The 25,204-nt window shown below is 40.7% G+C and overlaps 1 protein-coding gene across 1 annotated transcript in view; it reads right to left on the bottom strand.

Moving 5' to 3' along the window:
- Positions 1 to 551: 551 nt before the first annotated feature.
- gpc6a (glypican 6a) overlaps positions 552 to 25,204 on the bottom strand; it is a 182,836-nt gene continuing 158,183 nt past the window's right edge. The window contains exons 8-10 of the mRNA XM_085346275.1: positions 5,691 to 5,821; positions 3,126 to 3,301; positions 552 to 778 (exon numbers count right to left, since the gene is read on the bottom strand). Coding sequence (XP_085202401.1) covers positions 561 to 778; positions 3,126 to 3,301; positions 5,691 to 5,821 — 525 coding nt within the window. The 3' untranslated portion in view covers positions 552 to 560. The remainder of the gene's footprint in view (positions 779 to 3,125; positions 3,302 to 5,690; positions 5,822 to 25,204) is intronic.

The following is a 25,204-nucleotide window of genomic DNA, read 5'->3' as shown; positions in this document are numbered from 1 at the left end:
CAATCACTCCAAAAAACTGTGTAGCCTGCATAAAAACGGAAAAAAAAAGAATGTTTTGTCAGTTAACATCATATCCACGCATGCACACAGTAAAACTTTCTCCTTTTGATTTTGTTTTTCCTTTTGGGGGAGAAGACTAATAGGATAAAATAGGTGTCGTCTCGTTTTCTCCATTCATCATACAAAGGAAAAGAAAAATAGATTCCCTTTTATCTGGAACAAAAAATCACTGACAGAACCATCTTTAGAGGTTTTCATTTCTAAAAGATGTTTTGGGCTTTTTTTACCCTCCAAAACTCACTTTAGAATAATGAGAAAACACATTTTCTTTATTTTGATGTGAAAGCTGGTTCACTGATGGCACCAAGCATTCTTTGGGGGACAAGCGGGATGCAGCACTGCACTCACTTTCACACCTACCACACCATACAGTAAGCCATTCTCAACAGGTTTCCAGGAGGCTCTACATGTCCAGTGAGGGAACAGCAGTACAACTTGCTGTTAAACATACTGTTACGTAACAGTAAAAAAAAGTCAGTGGTAATGCGGGCCACACTGTATTATCTCCACTGAGTCTGCATCGCCCAAAGCGGGAGTGTGAGGGCAACCGTCAGCAGCAGTACGGAGGGTCCGCAGGAAACTGACTTGCCCGCGGCTGCTGCGCGCTCATCGCTTCTGTCAGCTCCGATCACGGGAGCCTCTGTTCCAACAAAAATAAACTCTGTTGTGCAGCCGTCGGAGCAACCGCTGCCGCTGCCGGAGCTGCTGCCCTCGTCACCTGCAGCAACACAAATTAAAAATTAGATGAAAATAACATTATCAGAAGCAGCTACCGAGTGCGGTTCATTGCAGAGGGGAAGAGAAAGCGCACAATCGAGCCCCGGTCACACGAGAATGTGGCAGAAAAAGAAGAAACAAAAAGCTCACCCACATACATCCTACTGATATATTCAACAGTGGGTGTTATAATTTGGTTAGTCGCTTCGGTTGTTTGAAATGTTTTGTTCAGTTCAAATATTCACAATTACTGACTATCTACTATGCTATTATTTTTTTTTTTTCTTGGCAAAGCTGTAGCATCATTGTTTAAATAACCCTCAGTATTTAGATTAGTGAGCGACTGAAGGTTGCGACGCTTTCAGCTTTGGCACAGATTCCTGCAGTCTTCAGCTCAACAGCAGGTTTTAAACAGCTGCTTCAACTATTCAATTCAGTTTTGTATGAACGGAAAACTGTTTAATTGGTTAACTGCTCAACAGCAAACTTTAGGCACTGGAGTTGTTACAGTGAACATAAAGATACAAAGTATCCTCTAAACTCTTGCTGATGAACAAGCTTTACCCTACAGTGCCTGAACCATGAAACAAATGCCAGAAAAATCTAAAGTTTTTAAAAATAAATAGCAATTTGCATACTAGTTTTAATTCGAATCAGTTGTGCTATATCTGACTTTTTTGTCCAATTTATTGCTCACAGCCTAATTATCTTAAATAAACTAAAACATACAAGGGTTTAAGGTTAGGGTTTAAAAAATGACACTGACGGTATAAAAACCGTATCCAATCTAATACACTTGGTGTTATTGTACAGGGTAATTATGCAAATACATAAAGAAAATCTATGAAATCTGAATTTAAATACAGCAGTACAATCCATTCTTGTCAGCGAATGCCTGCTTTCTACCATAAAAACCAGGAGGAGAAATGAGGTTGTAAATTGTTCTAGCACCTCAAAGCAACAGCTTCACACATTAATTACAGTATGTTGGGAAAAGAAGGCTGAAATATGTTATGATTAAAATTTCACAGACTTTCTCAAATGTCCTACAAGCACTTCTTTACTCATTACCCTAATATTGCCTCCACATGCATTTACTTGTTGATTCGGGGGAAGGGGACCCACGGAGTCTGCACATGATTTTTGTCGTTGTGGTAATTCAGGAGGGTTTCTTCGATCTGAGGTGCTGGTGGTTCATAAGCTGAACACCTTATTAATGACTACTTGTATGGCTAAAGCAGCTGTTGAACTAAGACTTTGCCGGCTTGTGTACCTAATGAGACACTGAGTTCAATTTTTTTGTACAACACACGCCGGCTTCTTTTTTTGGAACAGCTTGACAGCGTGAGGTTAAAAATTAAAGTGAACGGTACAACAAAGCTAATGAGTTGGGTTCATTTTGTTCTGTTTGGGACTCTCGGCTCCTTCAAAGGTACTGTCGAGACAGTTCCTATTGTTCAGTGTGGCAAATTTACATGTCAAAGTTAACCACAGACCTCAATTTTAAAAACATACAAAGATTTACTTAGCAGCCATGAAAAGATCTGCTTCTCAGGGCAATTCTGTTTGATTATCTGATCTCAAGTGCTGGTGTAAAAGTTTCCTTTACAGCTGACAGTGCCAGGCTTTCCTCGCTCAGTTTAAAATGGTGGGAAATGTGATTGTGAACGGCAAAGTGCGGGAGAAAGTCTCACCAACAAATCACGCGTAAACGTCCTTTTTTTTTTACGGTTTTCTTGCCTCCCTTGCCAACCTATGCAATAATTTCGGGCGCTTTAGCGCCGGATCTACAATGCTGAAGTAGACACCGCTCCCAAGAGAAAAACAAACATGACAGCAGCAAAGATGGAGCTGAAGTACAAATTATGGTGGCAGCAGTCATGCAGCCACATGTTTTGTTTGTAGCTCGCCGAATTTCTCCCATCTTGTCAGCTTAAGAGGATCCACAGAATCAGAAAGAATGGTTTCTGTCATAGCAGCATTTGAGATGTGCATCTTCCTAAACATAGGCTTGGTTGTCTGTCATTGTCTGTGTCACCACACCTAGAGCTATTTATTCTCCTAATAAATGTCAGTCTTGCTTCAGTGCAACACTAAACATCCTGCAGAGTTGTATACCGAGTTCCTACATGAATGACAACTGAGATCTTATTTCAGTAGTAACAGAGTATATATTTGTCACAGTGCCGCGTGTGGTGTAATGTAGTCCATATCAAAAGTAACATGCAGTGAGGGAAAGCTTTTCTTGATCTATTTTACTTATTGTTAGATTGCTTCCACCCACAGATTGAGCTGTGAGCGTGTGTGTAATTGATAGAGTGCAAAAATAAGCAAATAAGAAAGCTTACTGGAGTCCTGGAAGTAGATGTCATTTCCGTTGTATGCGTTCTTCAGCTTGTTGGTCATGACACGTAGCGCCATGATCTGTTGCCGAATCAGCGTGTCGGGCCTGGTGATATCCACTTCCACCTCTGGGTTGTTCACCTGGTTGGTTAGACCCTCCTTCACCACTTCAGGAAAATATCTGGACACAGCGACACATCAAAAAACTTGAAAGCATCGTCGAGTATTTGGGGACATATGTTGATGACAGTCAAGTCAGAACTGATGGAAAAAATTAAAAATAAATAATATTAAATAAATAAACTAATGTAAAAAATCTGTACTGACACATCCTTTAGTAAATAATTTATTATCACTATGTTTATGAAAAATATTCATGAATTATGTTGTTCTATGTATGCTTGATAGTTTGGCTGCAACAACAGAAAGCCATCATCACTGACGCTAAATCTACTGTGAGGCGGCTCACAGAGCTTAACACTGTGTAACTTCAGACCATGCACACTGACAGACAAACCGAGAATAAAGCATTCCTATTTATATCACGTGTTTTCGGTGTAACTGGTGAAATGTGATTCTCAGTTTGCTTGTTGTCACACAGAAGAATAAAGAAATCTCTCCAATAATATCCCTAATGTGATATTCATATATACATAAGTCTTGTAGTCTTATACAGTCCTGTGAAAAAGAAAGTTTTCACCAAACTCTCTGAAGTCTTGTTAAAAACTAAGTACACTGTTACTGTTTCCAGAGGGTAACCAGAAACCAAATTTACTTACTGATCAACAGCAAGCGTGAGCACCTCTATAAGAGCAGAAGTTTGGCAGTTTGATGGTAGGTTAAAACAATGCCACAATATTCCCAGGAGTGGAAACCCCCAGGAAATTCACCCCAATGTCAGACCGAGCAATTCTCAGAGAAATAAGCAGAAAATCCAAGAGCTACCTCTTTGACTCTACAGGCCTCGATTAGCATGTTAAATGTTAAAGTTATTAACACTGCAGTTAGAAAAGACCGAACATGACTTCTCTTATTTGCCACAGGACCCTGGACACCTTTCAGTCATGGGTCGACCATGAACATACAGAAAACAAGTGCTTTAAAGTACTACGACTGCAGGTAGTTGAATCTTGGTGTATTAGTATTTCAAAGAACTGCACACAGTCCTGTGAAAACTTTCTTTTCCACACGGCTGCTTGTCTCATATAATCATTTATTCGTGAAGGTAACAATCACTCAGTTCTTTTACGCATGTTTTATGACATAAAGGTGAAAATGGCCACTTTAATTAGTAGATCAGCGGTCCCCAACGCCCGGGCCTCGGACCGGTCCGTGAGTCGTTTGGTACCGGGCCGCGAGAGTTGAGACTCAGGTGTGAAATGTATTGTTTTCAGGGTTTTTATCGGTTTTTAGTTATTTTGTTATCGTTTTTAGCGTTAACTCGGTTTTCCTGGGTCTTTTCACGTGTGTTATGATATGTGTTACGGTATCGGTACTAGTTTTATTTTGTTGTATTTATCCACGACACCTTAAAGGCTGGTCCGTGAAAATATTGTCGGGCATAAACCGGTCCGTGGCGCAAAAACGGTTGGGGACCACTGTAGTAGATCATAGCACGAGACACATAATGTGTCGAAAACATAACTATTTACCAAGGATTTTTCTTTTTCTCTTCCATAAGGGTAATTTCCATGCAGCATATCTCTTAAATGCAGCATGTGCGCTCATGATTTGGGACGACAAGCTGAGTCCCAAAGTAGACCAAGTGAAATTAGACAGAATTACAAGAGCTGTTCTTTCTAATGGCAGATGCTTAAATCAGACAAAACACAGGAGTGCAATCAGGCTTAACGGTCTATTTCATGTTGGGAGTGGTTGCACTTCACACAGAGAGCTCTTAACATGCCCGAAGCACACAAATGTCTGTTTTGTCTGTTGTAACTTAGTGAATCAAGAATTATTTAACTGCTTTGCAGCGATGCAATCTGTGCTTCATCATCTTCTCCAATCATTTTGTATTTCATTTAATAACTTAAAGGTGAACAGAGCTGGACATAGTCCGTTTTCAAATAAGAAGAGAATCCAATGATTTTACACACTTCTAACGCAGTTTGACTGTTACTGATGTTTTATTATCAATTTACTCACCAGATTTAGAGTGGCGCTTAAAAATGTTACTGGCACAAACAATTGTCTTTTATTGCACCATCTGCTGATTTTGTTTCTTGGAGAGGGCTAAAGTGATGAGCTTATATATTTTCTCTGGTTCACGGTTACAGACACGACACAGTGACCAATCAACTGTACGGTTTAGCTTCACACTGCAAACTGAACGCCGGTGACAAGAAGTGTTGGAGCGCCTCTCTCCTCTGGGTGTTACAGCCTTCAGGGATTATATACTGTACAAGTTCTCCATAAGAGTACTAACCCATTGTACTTACAGAGAGAGAGAGAGCGAGCGATAATCTCTGAACAGAGTGTGGTTATTTTAATCCCTGGCAGGCAATATGTGATAACAGGAGAGATCGTGTGACTTTGCTGTGCTTATAAAGAGTACCAGAAGTCCTCACCTGCCCTTAGTGTGGCTGTTCCAGCACTGCTCCTCATCGGGCTCTGTGAGTTTGCCCTTGGCACAGATGTCATCTGGCAAGTTGGACCAGAACCTTTTGGACTCCTTGAGTTTCTCTTTGATGTCAATCACCTGCCATGGGCCAAAACAGTGAGCAGAATTATATTACATTTCTAATATTTGTTCCACACTGCTTCAGTAATATTAAGGTCTGCTCCCTCACTCCATGACAGACATTACACTGTGTTGTAAAGATGGCTGTAGACACTTGCTGTTGGAGCTCTCACCTGACCTCCTCCATACATATTGACAATGATTTAAAGCAAAATGTTCAAATTTAGATTCATCACTACACAAGACCCTTTGACACTGATTTTCAGTCAGTATTGTGCAATTCAGCACACCTCAGCCTTTTCTCCCCTTTCCCCCTTCTTATAAAGGGCTTCTTGACAGCCAGCCTTCCACTGAGACCATTTCTGATGAGGCTTCAGAGAACAGTAGATGGATCAGCTGAAGGGTCAGATACATCTCTTGGGTCCTGTATCTTTGTTGGTTTTTTTCCCCCTGTTTCTTAAGGGCATGACTTTCAGATACTGTTCATCTGCTGTATATAGTTTTCAGGCTTCTCCCTTCTTTCTTGTCCAATTTAAAAAAAACTAAAAACACACTGCACATTCGTTGACATGTGCCAAGTTTTCAGCAAATTGATCTTTGGGAATCACCAAAATATTACCCTATATCTGTCAAACTGTACTATTGTTGACATTTTTGTAAATTCAGAAAATGAAAAATCTCTGTTGCTCAAGAGCTCCTTAAAAACTACAGCAAAGTTTGGCTCCTGTGAAGCAAAAATGAGAGAAATGAGCAAACTATAAAGGAAAGACTTTTGCACAGTAGTGTGAATCAAGTTAAGGCTTACTAGTGTGAATGACACCTTGAATTAGGTTAGGTTAGGTTAGTTAGGTTAGAATGAATATCACTTCTGTACAGAACCACAAGTTTAAAAGGTCTCAACAGAGTTTTCAGATTAAAAAAAGTAATTTGAAGAAAACAAAGATCCAAATAAATTTTCATAATAAAACTGTGATAAAAAATATGACTGATATTTTTCTAGAAATGGAAAAAACACACACACACTTAGAAAACACTTCAATATTTCCTTCTTTGCACATGAGTGAGGCACGTCGTGACTTTAAACAGTCATGTTGCACAAGCCTGTTTTTAGTTTATTCCATTAGGACAGTGGTCCCCGACCTTTTTTGCGCCACGGACCGGTTTATGCCCGACAATATTTTCACGGACCGGACTTTAAGGTGTCGCGGATAAATACAACAAAATAAAACTAGTGCCGGTACCGAAAAAAAGAAGATTTATTCATAACACACGTGAAAAGACCCAGGAAAACCGAGTTAACGATAAAAATGATAACAACATAACGCTAAAAACCGATAGAAACCCTGAAAACCATGCATTTCACACCCAAGCCTCAAGTCTCGCGGCCCGGTACCAAACGGCCCGGGGGTTGGGGACCGCTGCATTAGGAGACCAGTACTCCAACCAACCCCTTTTTCATTCCATTTAGTTTTGAATCCACTTCCATCCATATTGTGTTCATCTGTGATTCATACAAGGCAGACTTGAGATTTCAAATTTGATATCTGGCATGAGTGTTCACCCCCAACCGATTCCATCTGGGCTCAGCAAGAAGTTTGAGCGCGTGATCAGAGAAACGGGGGAAAAAACTCCACAAGGACTCATCATGGACAGAAATCTACTGTGTTGCTTTTGTCTTTTTTATAGAATTAGTAACAATCATGAAGACGGAATCAAGTTATTTTAAATCCTAACAGATGGAGTAACATATTGCTTTATTATTTATACTCATATAGAAGTCCATAAACGTCTTCGTGTTTAGCTTGTTGATGAAGCACACAGATCCTTGAGCACATAACAATTAGCTCTAATAAAAAAGCAAGACGATGCACAGTTTGCAGTATGAAATTTAAACCTTTGTGAGCAGCGGAAAATTTGCTTAATTGTCTGTTTTAGAATTAGATAAAAACACTGACGCCACTCTTACTGCTATTCGTTACACTGTGAGATGAAGCATCTTGATCTGATTCCGTCTTTGTGGTCTTAGAGTTGTCAGTTTTCCAGTTTTCCAATATTGAGAGAAAACTTTGTCCTCAAGACCATCGCTTATTTAAAGAAGAATATCAGAGTGGTTATAACGTTCAGCAGAACAGTGAGATAATTACACTAAACATCAAAGTAAAGCTTCAAGAGAATCTCTTTAAACAAAGAAAAATAATTTTTAGGAGCTCAGACCTCAACTCAGTATGGAGATACTGTGTGACGATCTCCAGAGAGCTGCTCACAGCAGGCGACCTGAGCATTAGTGCTGGGAAATATGGCTAAAAAATGGCAAATGTACGAGAGAAAGAAAACTTTAACAAAGTATAACATTAAAGTGAAGACATGGGCAATTGTGCACAATTAGTTTAAACACATTGTCTATCTACTACAGGCCTGTATTAGACATGTTTGTTCATTGATTCTCTGCGTGTGTGTGTGTGTGTGTGTGTGTGTGTCTGTCTGTGCGTCTGTCTGTGTGTCTGTGTGCGTTCGTGTTAATATATATTTTATATATATATAAAAAAAAACATTGTTGATGGGTCACAACCTTCACTTTGAAATTCTATTGCTTTTCACAGTGTTGCAATTTTTTTGAAAATTGTTTTGGACTTGAACCAATTTCAGCTGCTGAATACCTCGAGGCTCTTCAAAGCATAGACTGCAAAATATCTGTCTCATACAATTTACAGCCATATATTTCTAAAAAAACCCCATCATGTTATCGAATGCAATACCCAAAACGTCTCTTCTTAATCTTAGTTATATTCAAACGGAGTTGCCAAAGTATACAAACGCATATATTTCAACTTTAGAGGTAAACCCTGTGATATTAATAATGACTGCTCAGTCAGGAGGAGTGACTGCCTTCACTGGAACCTTTACATCAGACAGCTGAAACAGTGGTTGATAGACATATTACAGTCCAGGCACAGTAATATGGTAGAAACAAACCAATAAGGAGAATTACTTATTTTGTACTCGTCTATAATTCAGCTCCATGAATCAACTAGTGAACTGTGACTGACACATGCTAACAACTCTCTCTTGGTGGTAAAGCTTCATGAACAGATGGAGTCTGGTCATGTGACAAGTGAATCTACTAACACATGAGCTCAGTAATGATACAACATACAGTGGGGCAAAAAAGTATTTAGTCAGCCACCGATTGTGCAAGTTCCCCCACTTAAAATGATGACAGAGGTCAGTAATTTGCACCAGAGGTACACTTCAACTGTGAGAGACAGAATGTGAAAAAAAAAAATCCATGAATTCACATGGTAGGATTTGTAAAGAATTTATTCGTAAATTAGGGTGGAAAATAAGTATTTGGTCACCTCAAACAAGGAAAATCTCTGGCTCTCACAGACCTGTAACGTCTTCTGTAAGAAGCTTTTCTGTCCCCCACTCGTTACCTGTATGAATGGCACCTGTTTGAACTCATCATCTGTATAAAAGACACCTGTCCACAGCCGCAAACAGTCAGACTCCAAACTCCGCCATGGCCAAGACCAAAGAGCTTTCGAAGGACACCAGGAAAAGTATTGTAGACCTGCACCAGACTGGGAAGAGTGAATCTACAATAGGCAAGCAGCTTGGTGTGAAAAAATCAACTGTGGGAGCAATCATCAGAAAATGGAAGACATACAAGACCACTGATAATCTCCCTCGATCTGGGGCTCCACGCAAGATCTCATCCCGTGGGGTCAAAATGATCATGAGAACGGTGAGCAAAGATCCCAGAACCACACGGGGGTGACCTGGTGAATGACCTGCAGAGAGCTGGGACCAAAGTAACAAAGGTCACCATCAGTAACACACTACAACGGCAGGGAATCAAATCCCGCAGTGCCAGACGTGTTCCGCTGCTGAAGCCAGTGCATGTCCAGGCCCGTCTGAAGTTTGCCAGAGAGCACATGGATGATACAGCAGAGGATTGGGAGAATGTCATGTGGTCAGATGAAACCAAAGTAGAACTTTTTGGTATAAACTCAACTCGTCGTGTTTGGAGGAAGAAGAATACTGAGTTGCATCCCAAGAACACCATACCTACTGTGAAGCATGGGGGTGGAAACATCATGCTATGGGGCTGTTTTTCTGCCAAGGGGACAGGACGACTGATCCGTGTTAAGGACAGAATGAATGGGGCCATGTATCGTGAGATTTTGAGCCAAAAACTCCTTCCATCAGTGAGAACTTTGAAGATGAAACGAGGCTGGGTCTTCCAACATGACAATGATCCAAAACACACCGCCCGGGCAACAAAGGAGTGGCTCCGTAAGAAGCATTTGAAAGTCCTGGAGTGGCCTAGCCAGTCTCCAGACCTCAACCCCATAGAAAATCTGTGGCGGGAGTTGAAAGTCCGTGTTGCTCGGCGACAGCCCTGAAACATCACTGCTCTCGAGAAGATCTGCATGGAGGAATGGGCCAAAATACCAGCTACTTTGTGTGCAAACCTGGGGCCTGTGCTTCGTACCGCGCTAAGTGAGTTAGCTGGATTAGATTGTTGACGATTTCGCGTGATCCTGGATCGTTCGGTTCCCCGAAGCCCATCCGGGACTTGCTGTCATAGCAACAGAGCCGTAAGCGTAAACCTGCTGGGGAGCAGGTTTACTTTATGTAAACAGGATTAGATCGCGGCCACGCAGGTATGCCCGCGTCATTCATACGAAACCAACAGCGATATTCCACCACTGTTTCACCATAAATAAATAACATCACTGTAACCAAAGATAATGCAGCACTTGATCCTTCTATTGATTTCACACAGATACATACAGGTCATTCCCTAAAAAAGGGAAATGTACTATTAACATTCTATTACATGTATGTGATTATTACAGATGTAATTCATATTTCTGTCAGGGTCCTGGGACTGGGCGACCCAGGATCCCTGAGCAGTTATGTATTATATTATTATTATTATTATTATTATATGTATTTTGGTATTGCTGCTGCTCTCCTCCATGATTGTAGATGTGAGTGTGTGTGTTTATGTCTGCGGGGATGCTTGGAGGATGGAGCTCAGCCACCTGCAGGCCTGAGGGGTGTGGCCCTGCGGAAGGACTGGCCACACCCGAAGCCACACACCTGCCGCTGATCAGGGCTCGTCGGGGGAGCTACTTAGGAGAGTCTTGGAGCTCCCACCGACGCGGGATCATTCCTTGAGACTCCACGTTAGTCGTCCCATTGAATTGAGTTAATGTGTGTAAGTGTATGCCCGCGGTTATTTGTGTCCTGACGGCTGCGTCTATTGTTTCCCGCAGGAGGAGCGTGGAAGGCACGAAGAGCAGCGAGCACCGGGGGGTGCTGACACGGGAGCGGAGAGCACAGAGACACGAACTATTCACGCAGAGACACGACACGGGAGTCTGGGAGAACACGGGGATTTATTGTTGTTTTTGTTCCACTCTGTAAATAAACACACTGTTTATACATAGAGCACCGCGCCTGGCTCCTCCTCCTTCCCCACATCCCCACGGTGTGCCATGCCGTACCGTGACAATTTCAGAGTAGTAATTGTAAATTACTTCGTGTAATCAAGATGAGAGACCACGGCTATAAAAGCGAAGGTGGATTTGGGAAGCCTGTCGCAGCCATGTCCTGTCCGTATACGCGAGCCACCCATTGCGGAAGGTGCAAGATTGATAAGGAGAGTCCTCAGAATTCAGCGTATATTGCGGGACAGACAGGATCCTTTAGCTCAGCGCGACAGTGTGCTCATAGAGAGATATCGATTTTCCCGTGAGGGTATTATTCACTTAACCAACTTGTTGACGAGGGGGTGCAGGACCACCACCTGTCTTTTTTTTTTGCTCTGCCCTTTTCTTGGTTGCTGTTATGAACAAACAAACAGAGTATTCCAGGGTCTCTTTCCAAGAGACGACAAGCAATATAAGTGATCAATATTACCATTCTGTAGAATATTCTTATATTTCACTTTTACTTGTTCCCATGTTCTAGTGGGTCCTGTTGTGGCTCTAATGTGAAAGGGGATATAATATAACATATTATAATATAATATAATGTAATATAATATTGGATAATATAGTGTGATATGATAAATCTACCCTACCGCCTACTGGTGTTGGCCAGAGGGGCCGATGGCGCAATATGGCAGCCTGGCTTCTGTCAGTCTGCCCCAGGGCAGCTGTGGCTACAACCGTAGCTGCCTCCACCAGTGTGTGAATGTGAGAGTGAATGAATAGTGGCATTGTAAAGCGCTTTGGGTGCCTTGAAAAGCGCTATATCAATCCACTCCATTATTATTGTTATTATTGAATTACTTACGAGTTTGATTTGTCAGCAACTTTCTGCCAGCCCTCTCTCCTTGCTTTTGCAGCCTTTGCAGTGTTCCCTTGCGTTTTAATTAAACTCTGAAACTCCTGAAATCCCTCACTCAAGAGTTCTTGCTCTGCTGCCGAAAAATACCGAGCGCGCTCCTTCGACATTTTCGCCGACCAATCAAAGGGTTGCCGATCAATGTTTCTACTATCGATGCGTAGCCCCTGTTGGGCCACCCAGTGATCTCACATTACTTCATCCAGCTATACTAATCGTCAACAACAGGTGTGTTCGGGGAACCGGAATAGCGAGCTCAGAGTTAGCGCGATGATTTGGTCTTGGATGTTTCATTTGATCTTGGATGTAGTAAGCGACGTACGAAGCACAGGGCCCTGGTAAAGACCTATAGTAAACGTTTGACCTCTGTTATTGCCAACAAAGGTTATGTTACAAAGTATTGAGTTGTATTTTTGTTATTGACCAAATACTTATTTTCCACCCTGATTTACGAATAAATTCTTTACAAATCCTACCATGTGGATTCATGGATTTTTTTTTTTAACATTCTGTCTCTCACAGTTGAAGTGTACCTCTGGTGCAAATTACTGACCTCTGTCATCATTTTAGGTGGGGGAACTTGCACAATCGGTGGCTGACTAAATACTTTTTTGCCCCACTGTACAGCATGCGATAAAGGTGAAAGCTCCAGAAAAAGCAAGTGAGTGGGCCTTCTTTACCTTTAGGCCAACTATAGAAATGATGACAAATTGCAAATGAATCCTGGGTGGATGAAATCCTAAACACTGCCAGTGTACTGTATTAGACAGTCCTCCTTCTGTATGTTTTGAGCCAGGCTTGGTGTGATTGTAAGCTGTAGTTCGGCTTTCTTACTTGGACATTGCCTTACTTTTTACTCATTTTCATACCTGGCTATTTTCACAGGATTTGATTTGTTAAGCCACTTAACAATGACCCATGAATCATTCAGGTATAAAGGTACCTAACTCTAGGGATGAAATGTATGTGTTGACGCATAACAGACAACTTAGCAAAGAACCTATTTTTTTTGTATCTTTAGGCAGCAAAGTATATCATTTGTTCCTATTTCTTTAGTTGAAAAAAATCCAAACAAAACACTGTTTGACAGGCATAAAATAGTATTTTTGTACCAACAAGCTGATGCCCAAAGAGTTCTTAGCTGAAAACTTGGCATATCTTGGCGTGGTCTGCAGTGTGTCCATAACAAAAGTGGAGGACAAAAGAAGAAGTGGCAGGCCTAAAAAACAACCTACAGCAGATGAACAGCATCTGAGACCGATGTTCTTAAGAAAGAGAACAAAATCCTGCAACAACCTAACACAGGACTAGAGAAATGGCCTCTCAACCGATCTGTCTACTGTTCAGTGACGCCTCAGAGATGGTCTCAGAGGAAGTACATGGGAAGAAAAGGTTGAAATACACTAAATTATACAAGAACTTGGTATCAGTGGCAGCAGGTCTTATGGAGTGATGATCCAAATTTGAATTTTTGGGCTCAAATTGTCACCTGGAGGTCAGGAGAGAAGCACAACACTAAGTTTATAAAGTCATCTGTTAAACACGGTGGTGGCTCTGTCATGGTTCGGGGGTGAACTTTTGTCAGTGGTGTTGGGGATCTTGTCACGAATGCAGAAAGGTAACATTAGATTTTAGATCTACCATCCAATATTAACTGGAAAGCGTTTGATTAGCAACAGTTTCACTTTTTAGCATAGCATACTGCCAAAATAAACATATAAAAATTCACTATGAAACACTATCAGTAATGGTTTGGCCTCCACAGAGAACTTTCCATTATTGAAATCATGGGATTAATGATGAGTGTGGTCATCTTGACAAAAAACAGGACAAAAGGCAGCCAACATCCGAAGAAAAGCTTTGAATGTCCTACAAGAAGCCTGGAGAACTATTCCTGAGGACTGTTTGAAGAAAAAACAATGCCTAAATTAACTGCCTGAGAGTTCAGGCTGTGTTGAAGAATAAAGTCGTCATACAAAATATTGACTTTCAGGCTCGTAAAATTGTGCAAACTCTGTTTGTTTGCATTTTGTCTGTGAAGGTTCTCAGTCATCCAGGTCATCTTAGTCTAAGGAGCTTGGAAAGAAAAGCGTCTGGACTTCTTTAAGTTGCTTGAAGACGTTTCACCTCTCGTCCGAGAAGCTTCTTCAGTTCTAGGGTCAAATGGTGGAGAGTCCCAGAATTAAACCCAGTGGGAGTTTCCCCCCAAAGAGGGACAAAAGGACCCCCTTGATGATCCTGTACCTAATCACATGAGCCAAGGTGTGAAAATGGGTGTGGGTCACAATCAGCCAGGGTTTCGGGTGAGCTCATTGTGAAACATATCCCCACCCTAGCATGCAATTTCCTGAGGCCCAGGATGTGGGTGGGCATTAAGACGTCTGGGAAGGGAACTGAAAACTGGATTATAGATGGCAGACAGTTGGTGTCGTAAACCACCGCCTCTGTTCAAAGATGGTCGCTCACAGTGGACGTAATTGGCTTCTTTCACTCCTCTTTCAAACCATCTGTCCTCTCTGTCCAAAATGTGAACATTGGCATCCTCGAAAGAGTGACCTTTGTCCTTTAGATGCCGATGGACTGCTGAGTCTTGTCCTGTGGAGGTGGCTCTTCTGTGTTGTGCCATGCGTTTGTGAAGTGGCTGTTTGGTCTCTCCAATGTAGAGGTCTGAGCATTCCTCGCTGCACTGTACAGCATACACCACATTGTTAAGTTTGTGTTTTGGAGTTTTGTCTTTCGGGTGAACCAGTTTTTGTCTGAGTGTGTTGCTGGGTCTGAAATACACTCGGATGTCATGCTTGGAGAAAAACTCTCCTGAGTTTCTCTGATACACCGGCTACATAGGGGATGACAATGTTGTTGCGTCTGTCTTTCTTATCCTCCCTCGCTGGTGTCTGGTTTTCTTTTCTGTGCCTCTTTGCTGACTTTAAGAACGCCCATTTAGGATAGCCGCACGTTTTGAGTGCTTCCTTTACATGTGTGTGTTCCTTCTTTTTTCCTTCAGGCTTAGAGGGAACATGTTCTGCCCGGTGGTGTAGGGTCCTAATTACTCCAAGTTTGTGTTCCAGAGGGTGATGGGAGTCAAAGAGGAGGTACTGGTCTGTATGTGTGGGCTTCCGGTAAACTTCGATGTTGAGGTTGCCGTTCTCTTCAATGTGCACAGTGCAGTCCAGGAAAGGCAAACAGTTGTCCTTTGTGTCTTCCCTGGTGAACTTGATGTTTTTATCTATGGCGTTGATGTGCGCAGTGAAGGATTCCACTTCTTGTGTCTTGATTTTGACCCAGGTGTCGTCTACATATCTGTACCAGTGGCTGGGTACTCTTCCTTTGAAAGAGCCAAGAGCCTTCCTTTCCACTTCCTCCATGTAAAGGTTGGCTACAATAGGTGACACAGGGGAGCCCATGGCACAGACATGTTTTTGTCTGTAGAAGCCCTCGTTGTATTTGAAATATGTAGTGGTGAGGCAGAGGTCTAACAGTGTGCAAATCTGATCGGGTGTGAAGTTGGTCCTGTCTTCCAAGGAGCTGTCTTCTTGTAGTCGTTTTCTGACAGTCTCCACGGCCTCCGTGGTGGGTATGCAAGTGAAGAGAGAGACTACATCAAAGGACACCATGGTTTCATCTGGATCCAGGGTAAGTTTCTGGACCTTGTCGGTGAAGTCGGTGGAGTTCTTGATGTGGTGTGCGGTGTTCCCCACGAGAGGTGCAAGGATGGTAGCAAGGTGTTTTGCAATGTTATAAGTGGCTGAGTTTATGCTACTGACTATGGGTCTGAGTGGGATCCCTTCCTTGTGGATTTTAGGAAGTCCGTAAATGCAGGGTAAGGCATCCCCTGGATAAAGGCGGTGATATGTACGGCTGTCAATGATTTTGTCCTTTTCAAGGTCTTGAAGGCAAGCTATAACTTTCTTTTTGTAGCTGCTTGTAGCTTGTAGCTTTGCATTTTGCTTTTTCCCCATATATGTTTACACATGCATCAAGAAACCACTTCATCTATTTCTCATTTTCCAAGCACAATATAAAGAAATGAGTGGTGACTCAGTATTTCCTTTAAAAGACTTTTATCTTCATGACAATTTTGCAAAATCAGTCTGGAGTGGAGATCACATGACATGACTGAAGGGTCTAAAAACAGCTAGAAACAATGTTAGAGCTGCTATTTCCCAGTTTAAATGATGAACTTTGATACAGTCAAAAACACTTTTTAATGTATAAACTATTTATTTGTGAATCCAATTTAATTCTTACATGAAACCTTTTACATTTTTCAGCTAAATGAAAAATACTGCTAGCAGACTTTAGCTTGGTTATAGTCAGTTACATTGCTTCTCTCTGACCAGACTGAAATCTCATAAGAAAAAGAGGCAATGTAGCCTGCAGGCTTAATAAAAAAATTATATTGTATTTAGGGAATTAAATGCTCTGACGCTCTTGAGGCTAGGCAACGCGAGGAAGCTGTTGTATATAGTACACTAGTTATGCCAGGCTCACATAATAGTGTGCTTATATTTGCACTTACGTCAGTGCAGACAAATGAATTTTGGGATCCACAGTTTAAGTTCTGTGAATAATAAAAATAATAGCAATAATCTAAGGTTGTGCAGCAGCTGTTTGTTTCATATGTATACAAAAGAACTGCCTTATATCTTTCAGCTGTCTATCACAGACACACTTTGTGAGTTAGAACTAGAAAATGTTGCTTTTGCAAGATGGGGCTTTTTGTGTGAGACTGGATGAGAAAGAGAGAGAGCTGAGAGACTAGAGCAGCTATCAGGTCATATCTACCGAGCCTGAGGTAATAACCCAGTGAGCAGCAACGTTTCTTTATCTTGGCTTTGGCTCCAGGCCACAGTAACATTCAGCAAAGCCACAGCTGCACAGACTAAATACCTCATACAGTGTAACTCTGATGTTCTTGAGGGAGGTCTAAAATATGATAACTTACTAGTTGTTGTTATGACAGATATTTAATAGTGTAACACATCTGCATCTCACAGCTGCTATTGCTTAAAACGAACCTTCACCGAGACAGATCTTTACACAGATACCTTGATGTCAAATACGCTCTACCCACTGAATTTTCATTAGCATTGTCCGCTATAATCACACTGCAGAATTCTAATCAGTATTTTGCATTTTTACTAGTTCTACAGTTGTCTATAAGTTCAAGTTTCCCACATACAGTTAACACTGCAGTCCCTCCATTTCTCAGTGGATTTTTTTTGTCCTGTATTTTCATCCTGTTCTCAAAGAAAGACTTTACGCTGTGTTCTGGTGCTGATATATGTTTATTTTCATAAACATATATGAAAAAAAAATATATGAAAATAAACATAAGATATATGTTTATTTTCATAAACATATATGATCTGACAGTAAATACACTGAGACTGCTTGAACTTGAATCATGTATACTGCTTCATAGGGTGTGCATGCTGTGAAATGCAACATAAAGGTATGGTCAATTCATTTCCTGTACTACGTATAACTTTTCTACTCTTCTGGATCACTCAAAAACATTTTTCCATGCATATAAGCACTGCATAGTGTTTCTTGGTATGGAACCCAGCACTTTATCCATCACTTACTTGTTCTAGATTTTTTGTTTGACTGAACACATCTGTCTGGTGAGGTTTCACTATTTTTGGGAGGTCTGAATGTGTCAGGGTAGAACATAATGTTGGACCATCTTCTATTTTACCTCTGTGGAGGTCTCAAGGACAGCCTCTGTGCTTGTTGTTTAGTATAGGAGATAGTGCTGAGCATCACTGTGTTCCCTTATCTAAAGGGGATGCAGGAACGGGAATAAAGAAAAGCCTCTGTGGAAGGATAACCTTCAGTATGGGCATGACCCTACCTGCTGCAACGTGTGTGCTCATCTCTTCTTAATACGGAGAATTTTCAGTTAGGATGCTAGGTCCACTTTTTTCTTAATAATTTGCCTCTGTACCACATGACAGTGGATTTAAAATAAAAGATAAAGATTCAGTTAAAATGAATTTTTTTAAAACTATTTCGAAATTACAAAAATGCAGTGAGCCATTTTCTGATGCCGAGTCATCAATGTGATATGTACTTATTTATGTTTGACTTCTAACTTCCCATCGTCCAAACATGGCTGGTCAGGGACAGCAAATGGGCTGGATGTTGCACGTGGATGAACAATGCCCAGGTCTACTTTCAAGGGAACACTGGTGAGTATTTTTTTTCTTCCCAGAAAACTGACATCAATCAGCAAAACACCAGAGCTGCTTTTAACTGTAGCATCTTTTTTTATGTTGCTCAGCTAGCTTCTGCATGCCTTTTTCTTTTCTTCCGGAATAACACATAATCACCCAAAGTGTATTAAGCATCCAGCGTCCTCGGCATCAGGATTCTGAGAATCAGGAAAAATACTACTCTGAAACACATGTAAACTGTAAGTAACCAAAACACCAGATCTATTTGTCTGGTGACGTGTGTGTTTTCAGTGTGCTAGGTGCTTGTGCATGTTCAGTTCTTTTCATTCGGATAACCCAAAATGTATCTGTCTCAAAACTCGTGAGGGGGCACATGTGTATTCATGTGCAAGTGTGAACACACACACACACACACACACACAAACACACACACACACACACACACACACACACACACACACACACACACACACACACACACACACACACACACAATGTCCTTGTTACACTGGGGATTTGAGAGAAGTGTATACAGTGAAGCCTCGGGTCTTAACAGGACATGAAAGGGCCTGTACCAACAGGATGCCATTGCAGGAGACTGCCCTCATATTTGATGTGGTAATCCTGTCATGGAGACACCAAAGCTGGTTAGGTTTAACACATGCTGGTGTGGCTCTGATTCACAATAGCCCATAGCGTCCTGGCACTAACAAAACAATATGGACCAGATCACAATGTGCTTGGTTATTTTTGCTCAAACTTTAAAATTTAACAACAGTAATGTGATATTGATACGGTCCATTCTGACAGCTAAGCATCTGCAAGCAGGAGCATTTCAGGTGAACTGGAGAAAGGAAGGAAGGATCATTCCAATGTACACATATAAGTAAATAAATCCATTTATGATTCATTGTGAAGTGAAAGCTTATGGAAGTTTAATTCAGAGTTTTCCATCTGTATAACTCGATGTACGGTCTACATAAACAATGTCTAAAGTTCAGTAACAGTTCAGTTCAGTACAGTCATTTCAACTGCACAAATACAGCAGTAAACAAACACTCGTTCATGAATAAATAACTGCAAGCATACACACATAAGCACACAAACACACAGCATACTAAGGGCAAATTGTGAAGACAAAAATCTAAGCATGAGTCTTTATATGAGTACCTAGGGCAGTGAGTTTGACTCCAGCTAGAATAGCTGCTGCTTTCACCACACATCTATGCTGCAGCTGCAAGATTAGATGCTGCTGAACCTTCAGCATTTCTCTCCGTCTCACTGGGAGCCCAGAGGTTACTGCTGCGCTGCTTTAAAAACCCCTTTAAATAACTGATAATATCACTGGTAGGTTCAAAACTATATCACTGACAAGAGTGACGCAGGTTGCTTCTACATGCAGTTATTAGGCATAAACTGATAATAGCTGCAGTCTAACACAATTAGCAATCCTGTAATAATTCATCAGGTTTATTGTGTTTAAGGTTTATTTATTTATTTTTAAATTAACACCTATTTGAGAGAGGTTAATTTAGCTGCACAGAGACCGCACTTCCTGGTGCAACACTGGTTCTTATATTTGACATCTTAAGTTATTACATGTAACAAGTGAAATGTGAATTGGATGTAATTATTTCATAAAGTCACAACCTTTAACTTAAATGAGACCATGCTTAATTTTTAAGAAAATCAGAGAAACTAACTCACATTTGTGATGTTGTGTTGTTAGTCACAGTTAACTCAACACACAACTCAATCTGCAAAATATAACCACATTTGCAAGGATGTAAATTACAGAAGAACACAATGATTTGCAAATCTTGTGAACTGACAATAATCAAAGGAAAACAAATATAAATGTTTAAGATGAGACATCTTAACACATCATGAAAAATATTAGCTAATTATGAACAACACATCTTTAAAAAATTGGGGCGTAGGGAAGCAAAATGCTGGAAAAGAAAGTGGTACTAAAAAGAAGCACCTGCAAAAACATTTTGCAACTAACTACAGTTAATAGGCAGAAGTCAGAAACATGATCGGGTTTAAAAAGAGGATCTTAGAGAGTTTCTCAGGAGTAAAGATGGGCAGGAGTTCATTAACCTGCATTTATCTAGAAATTGTAGAACAATAAAAAAAAAAACCAACTTAAAATTGTCAAAAATATTTCACCATCTACAGCACAGAAAAGCTTCAGAGGATTATGGGAGTCAGGAGAAATCTCTGTGCGCAAGAGACAAGGCCAGAATCAGTATTGGAAGCCTGAGATTTTAAAGCCTTCAGGCCACACTGCATTAAAAACAGGAATGAGCTTATTTAAACTGGGCATGGAAATTCATGCATGGGCTCATAAACTCTTCCAGAAATTGTTGCCTGCAATGCTGTATAGTGCCATCCACAAATGCAGGTTAAAGCTCTATCATGCAAAGAAGAAACAACACTTGAATGCGATCTGGAAACACTATTAACTCCATCATCTTCTCAAAGCTTATTTAAACTGAACTGGACTGAGGCAAAAACTGTTCTGTGGTCCGACGAACTGAAATTTCAAATTGTTTCTGGAAAACATGGACGCCAATGTCCTGCAGACCAAAGAGGAGAGGAACCATCTGACTTGTTATTTGGAAAGGCACCATCGAGGCTCTTTATAGTTCAAGGTAAAGCCCTGTATATTTATTATTAGCCACCAAGCAAAGGTTCCAGTGCCTATATTCACCTTGAAAGTCTGACCTAATCCTACGCTGAGAGGACTGTTTGTCATCATTAATAATCAATGAATTATCCTCTTCACATAGGTCAAATTTGTAGTGCCTCCACAAACGTCTGCCTTAACTGGTAGCTTGTAGAGAGGGACCGATAACCTCAACAACAAACTACCAGGTGTGATGATGCAACATTAAGATGGATAAAATGCTTTAATTTTAATGTAAACAGTTTAATTTTTAAAAAACTGGAAATGAGCTTAAAGAGTTAAATATAACTATACTTTAACATTAAGATCTCAGGGTGATTTTTTTCAAAACTACTACTAACAATAATGCCACATCAACATCACAAGGTTACACCAAATGTCAAACAGGACCTCTATTCCATTAAATCGTTTATACAAACAAAGCTTAATTCCAGTCTGCCTTCCTCTGGTTTTGCTGAATCCTGGAAGTGGTGTCAAGTGGCTGATGAGCATTCGGCGCATGCAGCAAGCAGGGCAAACTCCAGCAATGCATGTTAATTCAGGTCCAGTAATTTTAATTAGGGCTTTCACAGGTCAGATCCACCAGCTTCAATTCCAAATTTCAGCCACAGAACTGTCTGTAGATATGAGCAGTACAACCTTCTTAAACAGTTTTTGTTTGTTGTGTTGAGTTTGTTGTCTCAGCATATCACATGCATATAGCCCTGAAATATGATCAGCGCTATAAGTAAGTGCCAATATTTCTGCTAATATGTGCCTGCTTGTCACGATGAAGTGCTGTATACAGACGGGAAGCAGACTTATAGCTCACCGAAGCACAGATTAAACAAAGGGACCGGCCCCTGCTTCCTCCCTGCCTTTTCTGTTAACAAGTGTTATACCCTTCCCAAGCACACACATGCACCATTAACAAAGCCAATCTTAATCGATTTCACAAAAAACCCCCACTGTGATTCACCATGAGTCACTCTGTTTGAGAAGAAAGCATTAATCGCAATCAAAACACACAGCACCAGTTTGTCCCTCATTCCAAATGACTCACACAACAAGCAATTTTATGAGAAATAAATAAGAAAAACCAACAAAGTAATACACGAATGTCTTTTTAAAAAAGAGCCCGTATGAACACTACATGGTAAAACAGTGAAATCAGAGAAAATTGACTACATGACTGTTAAAGATCCCTTTTAATAAAAGAGGATGCTGAGGCACTCCTCTGCTTTCACTTTGCAGCAGCAGTGTCCCTTTATCAGATGCCCAATACGACACATTCATATTGGGCTTTGCAAGATGATCTCATGGTCTGTTTGGGCTCATGTTGATTTATAAGCCCGGAACGTGCTTTAACTAGTTTCAATAGAACTAAAATCAATACAGATTTTCAGAGCGAGCCTGTGTCAAAAGCTAAAATTGAGATAATGTGTTTGCACACTGTAGATGCAGTGAGACGTCTGCACTATAGAGACAATCTAGAAATCCTTAAAATACCACCTTAAAATATCAAAAAGGAAACAGTAATCAGTCTGGCTCACACAAAGTCACACATGATGATTTCCTGGATGTTCAAAGTTAAATATAATACCTTCTTCGTCTTCAGAGCACATGTTCTCAACCAGTTCCTTAATTTAGTACAGTTTGAGTTGTATGGGCACACAATCATACCCCAAAATGCGAAAGTTTTAGTTATTTCACCTGAGAGTTTTTCTTAATTTTCCAAGGGTTCACTCATTTAAAAAAAAACACGATATCATTTACTTCTATGCACCAACCCAAATTAGGCAATATGAATGCAAATGTGTGCAAATGTTGTGGTGTTCTGGCTTCCGTCGCCGGGCTTCCCTTAATCAAAACTGATCAACACAACACACGCACAGGTTTGCATGTAATTATCATTATTGCTTATTTTGTCATAAATATTTAACTTTAGAAAACAATCATTTACAACAGGTTTCAAGCCTATGGGCTCCATGCAAACACCGCCTACAAATATTTATTAGGGCTATTTAATAATTCATTTAATTGAATGAATTAGGCATGGTAAATTGAATGTAGCAGTCAGAGTTAATGCTTTGCATTGTTTTTGTTTTTTTTTACTGATAGTGATAATGAAGCTTATGCAGAAGTTCAATGAGTAAGACCTGTGTTTGCTCCTCTGCCTGGATTCCTGGCCGCCCGGACCTCCGGTCTATTATTTAAATCACTTCTGCCTCACTTCTGTCGTCATCACCGTGGCCCAACCATTTTTTCTTCAGTGAGAACTGAGCCTTAGTTTTGCATGCTTTAAATCTATTCTCATTCTGCCTCTCACTCTCTCAGCCTGCCTCCTCCCCATCTCCACCTCATCCTGGTCATTCATCCAAGTTCCCATCTGCTTGATAACCACCACCGCCAGCATCTAGATTCTGGGGGGTCCTGTCCTACTTCCTACCACTGTTGGAACCTGTCAAATTCATCTGAGCCTAATCGCTAAAATGTTTATGACTCAAACACTGTACTTCGATGAATCATCTTGTTCTTTCAAATGGTCATTCCTTATTGAATTACCAGTCAAAAAACTGATTGGCACTAGGGTCCCGAGTAAATGGCCAGAGCAAAAACAAAAATCTTTGGAGTCACTGACAATCAGAACCTATGGCTTGAATAGTGAAGATGCTTGGATACTAGCCAAGGTATGGACAGGCCAACTGGCTCAAGCTATGACAAGAATTCAACAATTCCACATAGAGATATCTAAGAGCTCAACATCCTATAATGGAGAATTTTAAACATGTTTTGAAGTCGGACCTTGAGAGGGGAACAGAAAGCAGAGGAGAGTCCATCCTTGCTGCTGCAGGACTAAGAGGGCCTAGAAGCATCTGTGTTGTTCATTTTTTAATTTAAACAGAAAGAACAGTTACTACAAACAGATGTCAGGTTGTGTGGAACTGAAGCCTCTGATCAGTAGTGCTTCTTTATGGAAACAGGATTCTAGCAAGATGAGAAGAGCAGCAGTTTTCAGGAATTTAAGACAAGAATTCTCCTTCAGATGTCATCTAAACTTTTAATGCAGCATCTACCTGAAGTGCTGTGCCATCAGAGTTGAAACAACCCTGTATTACCTTACGGCTGTAAACCCAAGGACTTTGATGAATTTAGTATAAATATGGATTTCAGACATAGCTCATCATTAGATGTTTAAAATGTTCCCGTGGCTGTTAAAGTCAGGTCATTTCTAAATAAGCTAAACATCCCAGTTACCAGTGCTGTGACTTTCACAACAGGTGAACTTGTTAATGTAATATTTTGATCCTCTTCCTGATTATGTATACAGCTAATTACACAATTAGCAGAGGCTCTGTAAGCGTAATGAAATCTCCCACACATCTGTTAATTCCTGCAACAGGCAGCAAGCGATAGTTAGCATGCAGTTTGCAACTTATCCCCATGACAACAGCTTTATGCAGTAGCTGTTGTCATTTTCAACAGCCCTGTGCGCGTGTTTATGTACACTTGTTATTTCTGTAATTATATGTGCAATAATTCTCTTACACAAAAATGCTCAGCTTACTTTGTATTAACTGTAACATCTGTTAGATCTTATTGTTGACGTAAATGTTCTCAAACATTTACAGTGGGGCAAAAAAGTATTTAGTCAGCCACCGATTGTGCAAGTTCCCCCACTTAAAATGATGACAGAGGTCAGTAATTTGCACCAGAGGTACACTTCAACTGTGAGAGACAGAATGTGAAAAAAAAATCCATGAATTCACATGGTAGGATTTGTAAAGAATTTATTTGTAAATCAGGGTGGAAAATAAGTATTTGGTCACCTCAAACAAGGAAAATCTCTGGCTCTCACAGACCTGTAACGTCTTCTGTAAGAAGCTTTTCTGTCCTCCACTCGTTACCTGTATGAATGGCACCTGTTTGAACTCATCATCTGTATAAAAGACACCTGTCCACAGCCTCAAACAGTCAGACTCCAAACTCCGCCATGGCCAAGACCAAAGAGCTTTAGAAGGACACCAGGAAAAGTATTGTAGACCTGCACCAGACTGGGAAGAGTGAATCTACAATAGGCAAGCAGCTTGGTGTGAAAAAATCAACTGTGGGAGCAATCATCAGAAAATGGAAGACATACAAGACCACTGATAATCTCCCTCGATCTGGGGCTCCACGCAAGATCTCATC

Source organism: Diplotaxodon limnothrissa, linkage group LG1 (assembly GCF_057381915.1).
Source record: "Diplotaxodon limnothrissa isolate DT_005_m linkage group LG1, D_limnothrissa_male_GT1.1, whole genome shotgun sequence".
In the NCBI taxonomy this organism is placed as follows: domain Eukaryota; kingdom Metazoa; phylum Chordata; class Actinopteri; order Cichliformes; family Cichlidae; genus Diplotaxodon; species Diplotaxodon limnothrissa.
This window is presented reverse-complemented; position numbering and strand designations above follow the sequence as displayed.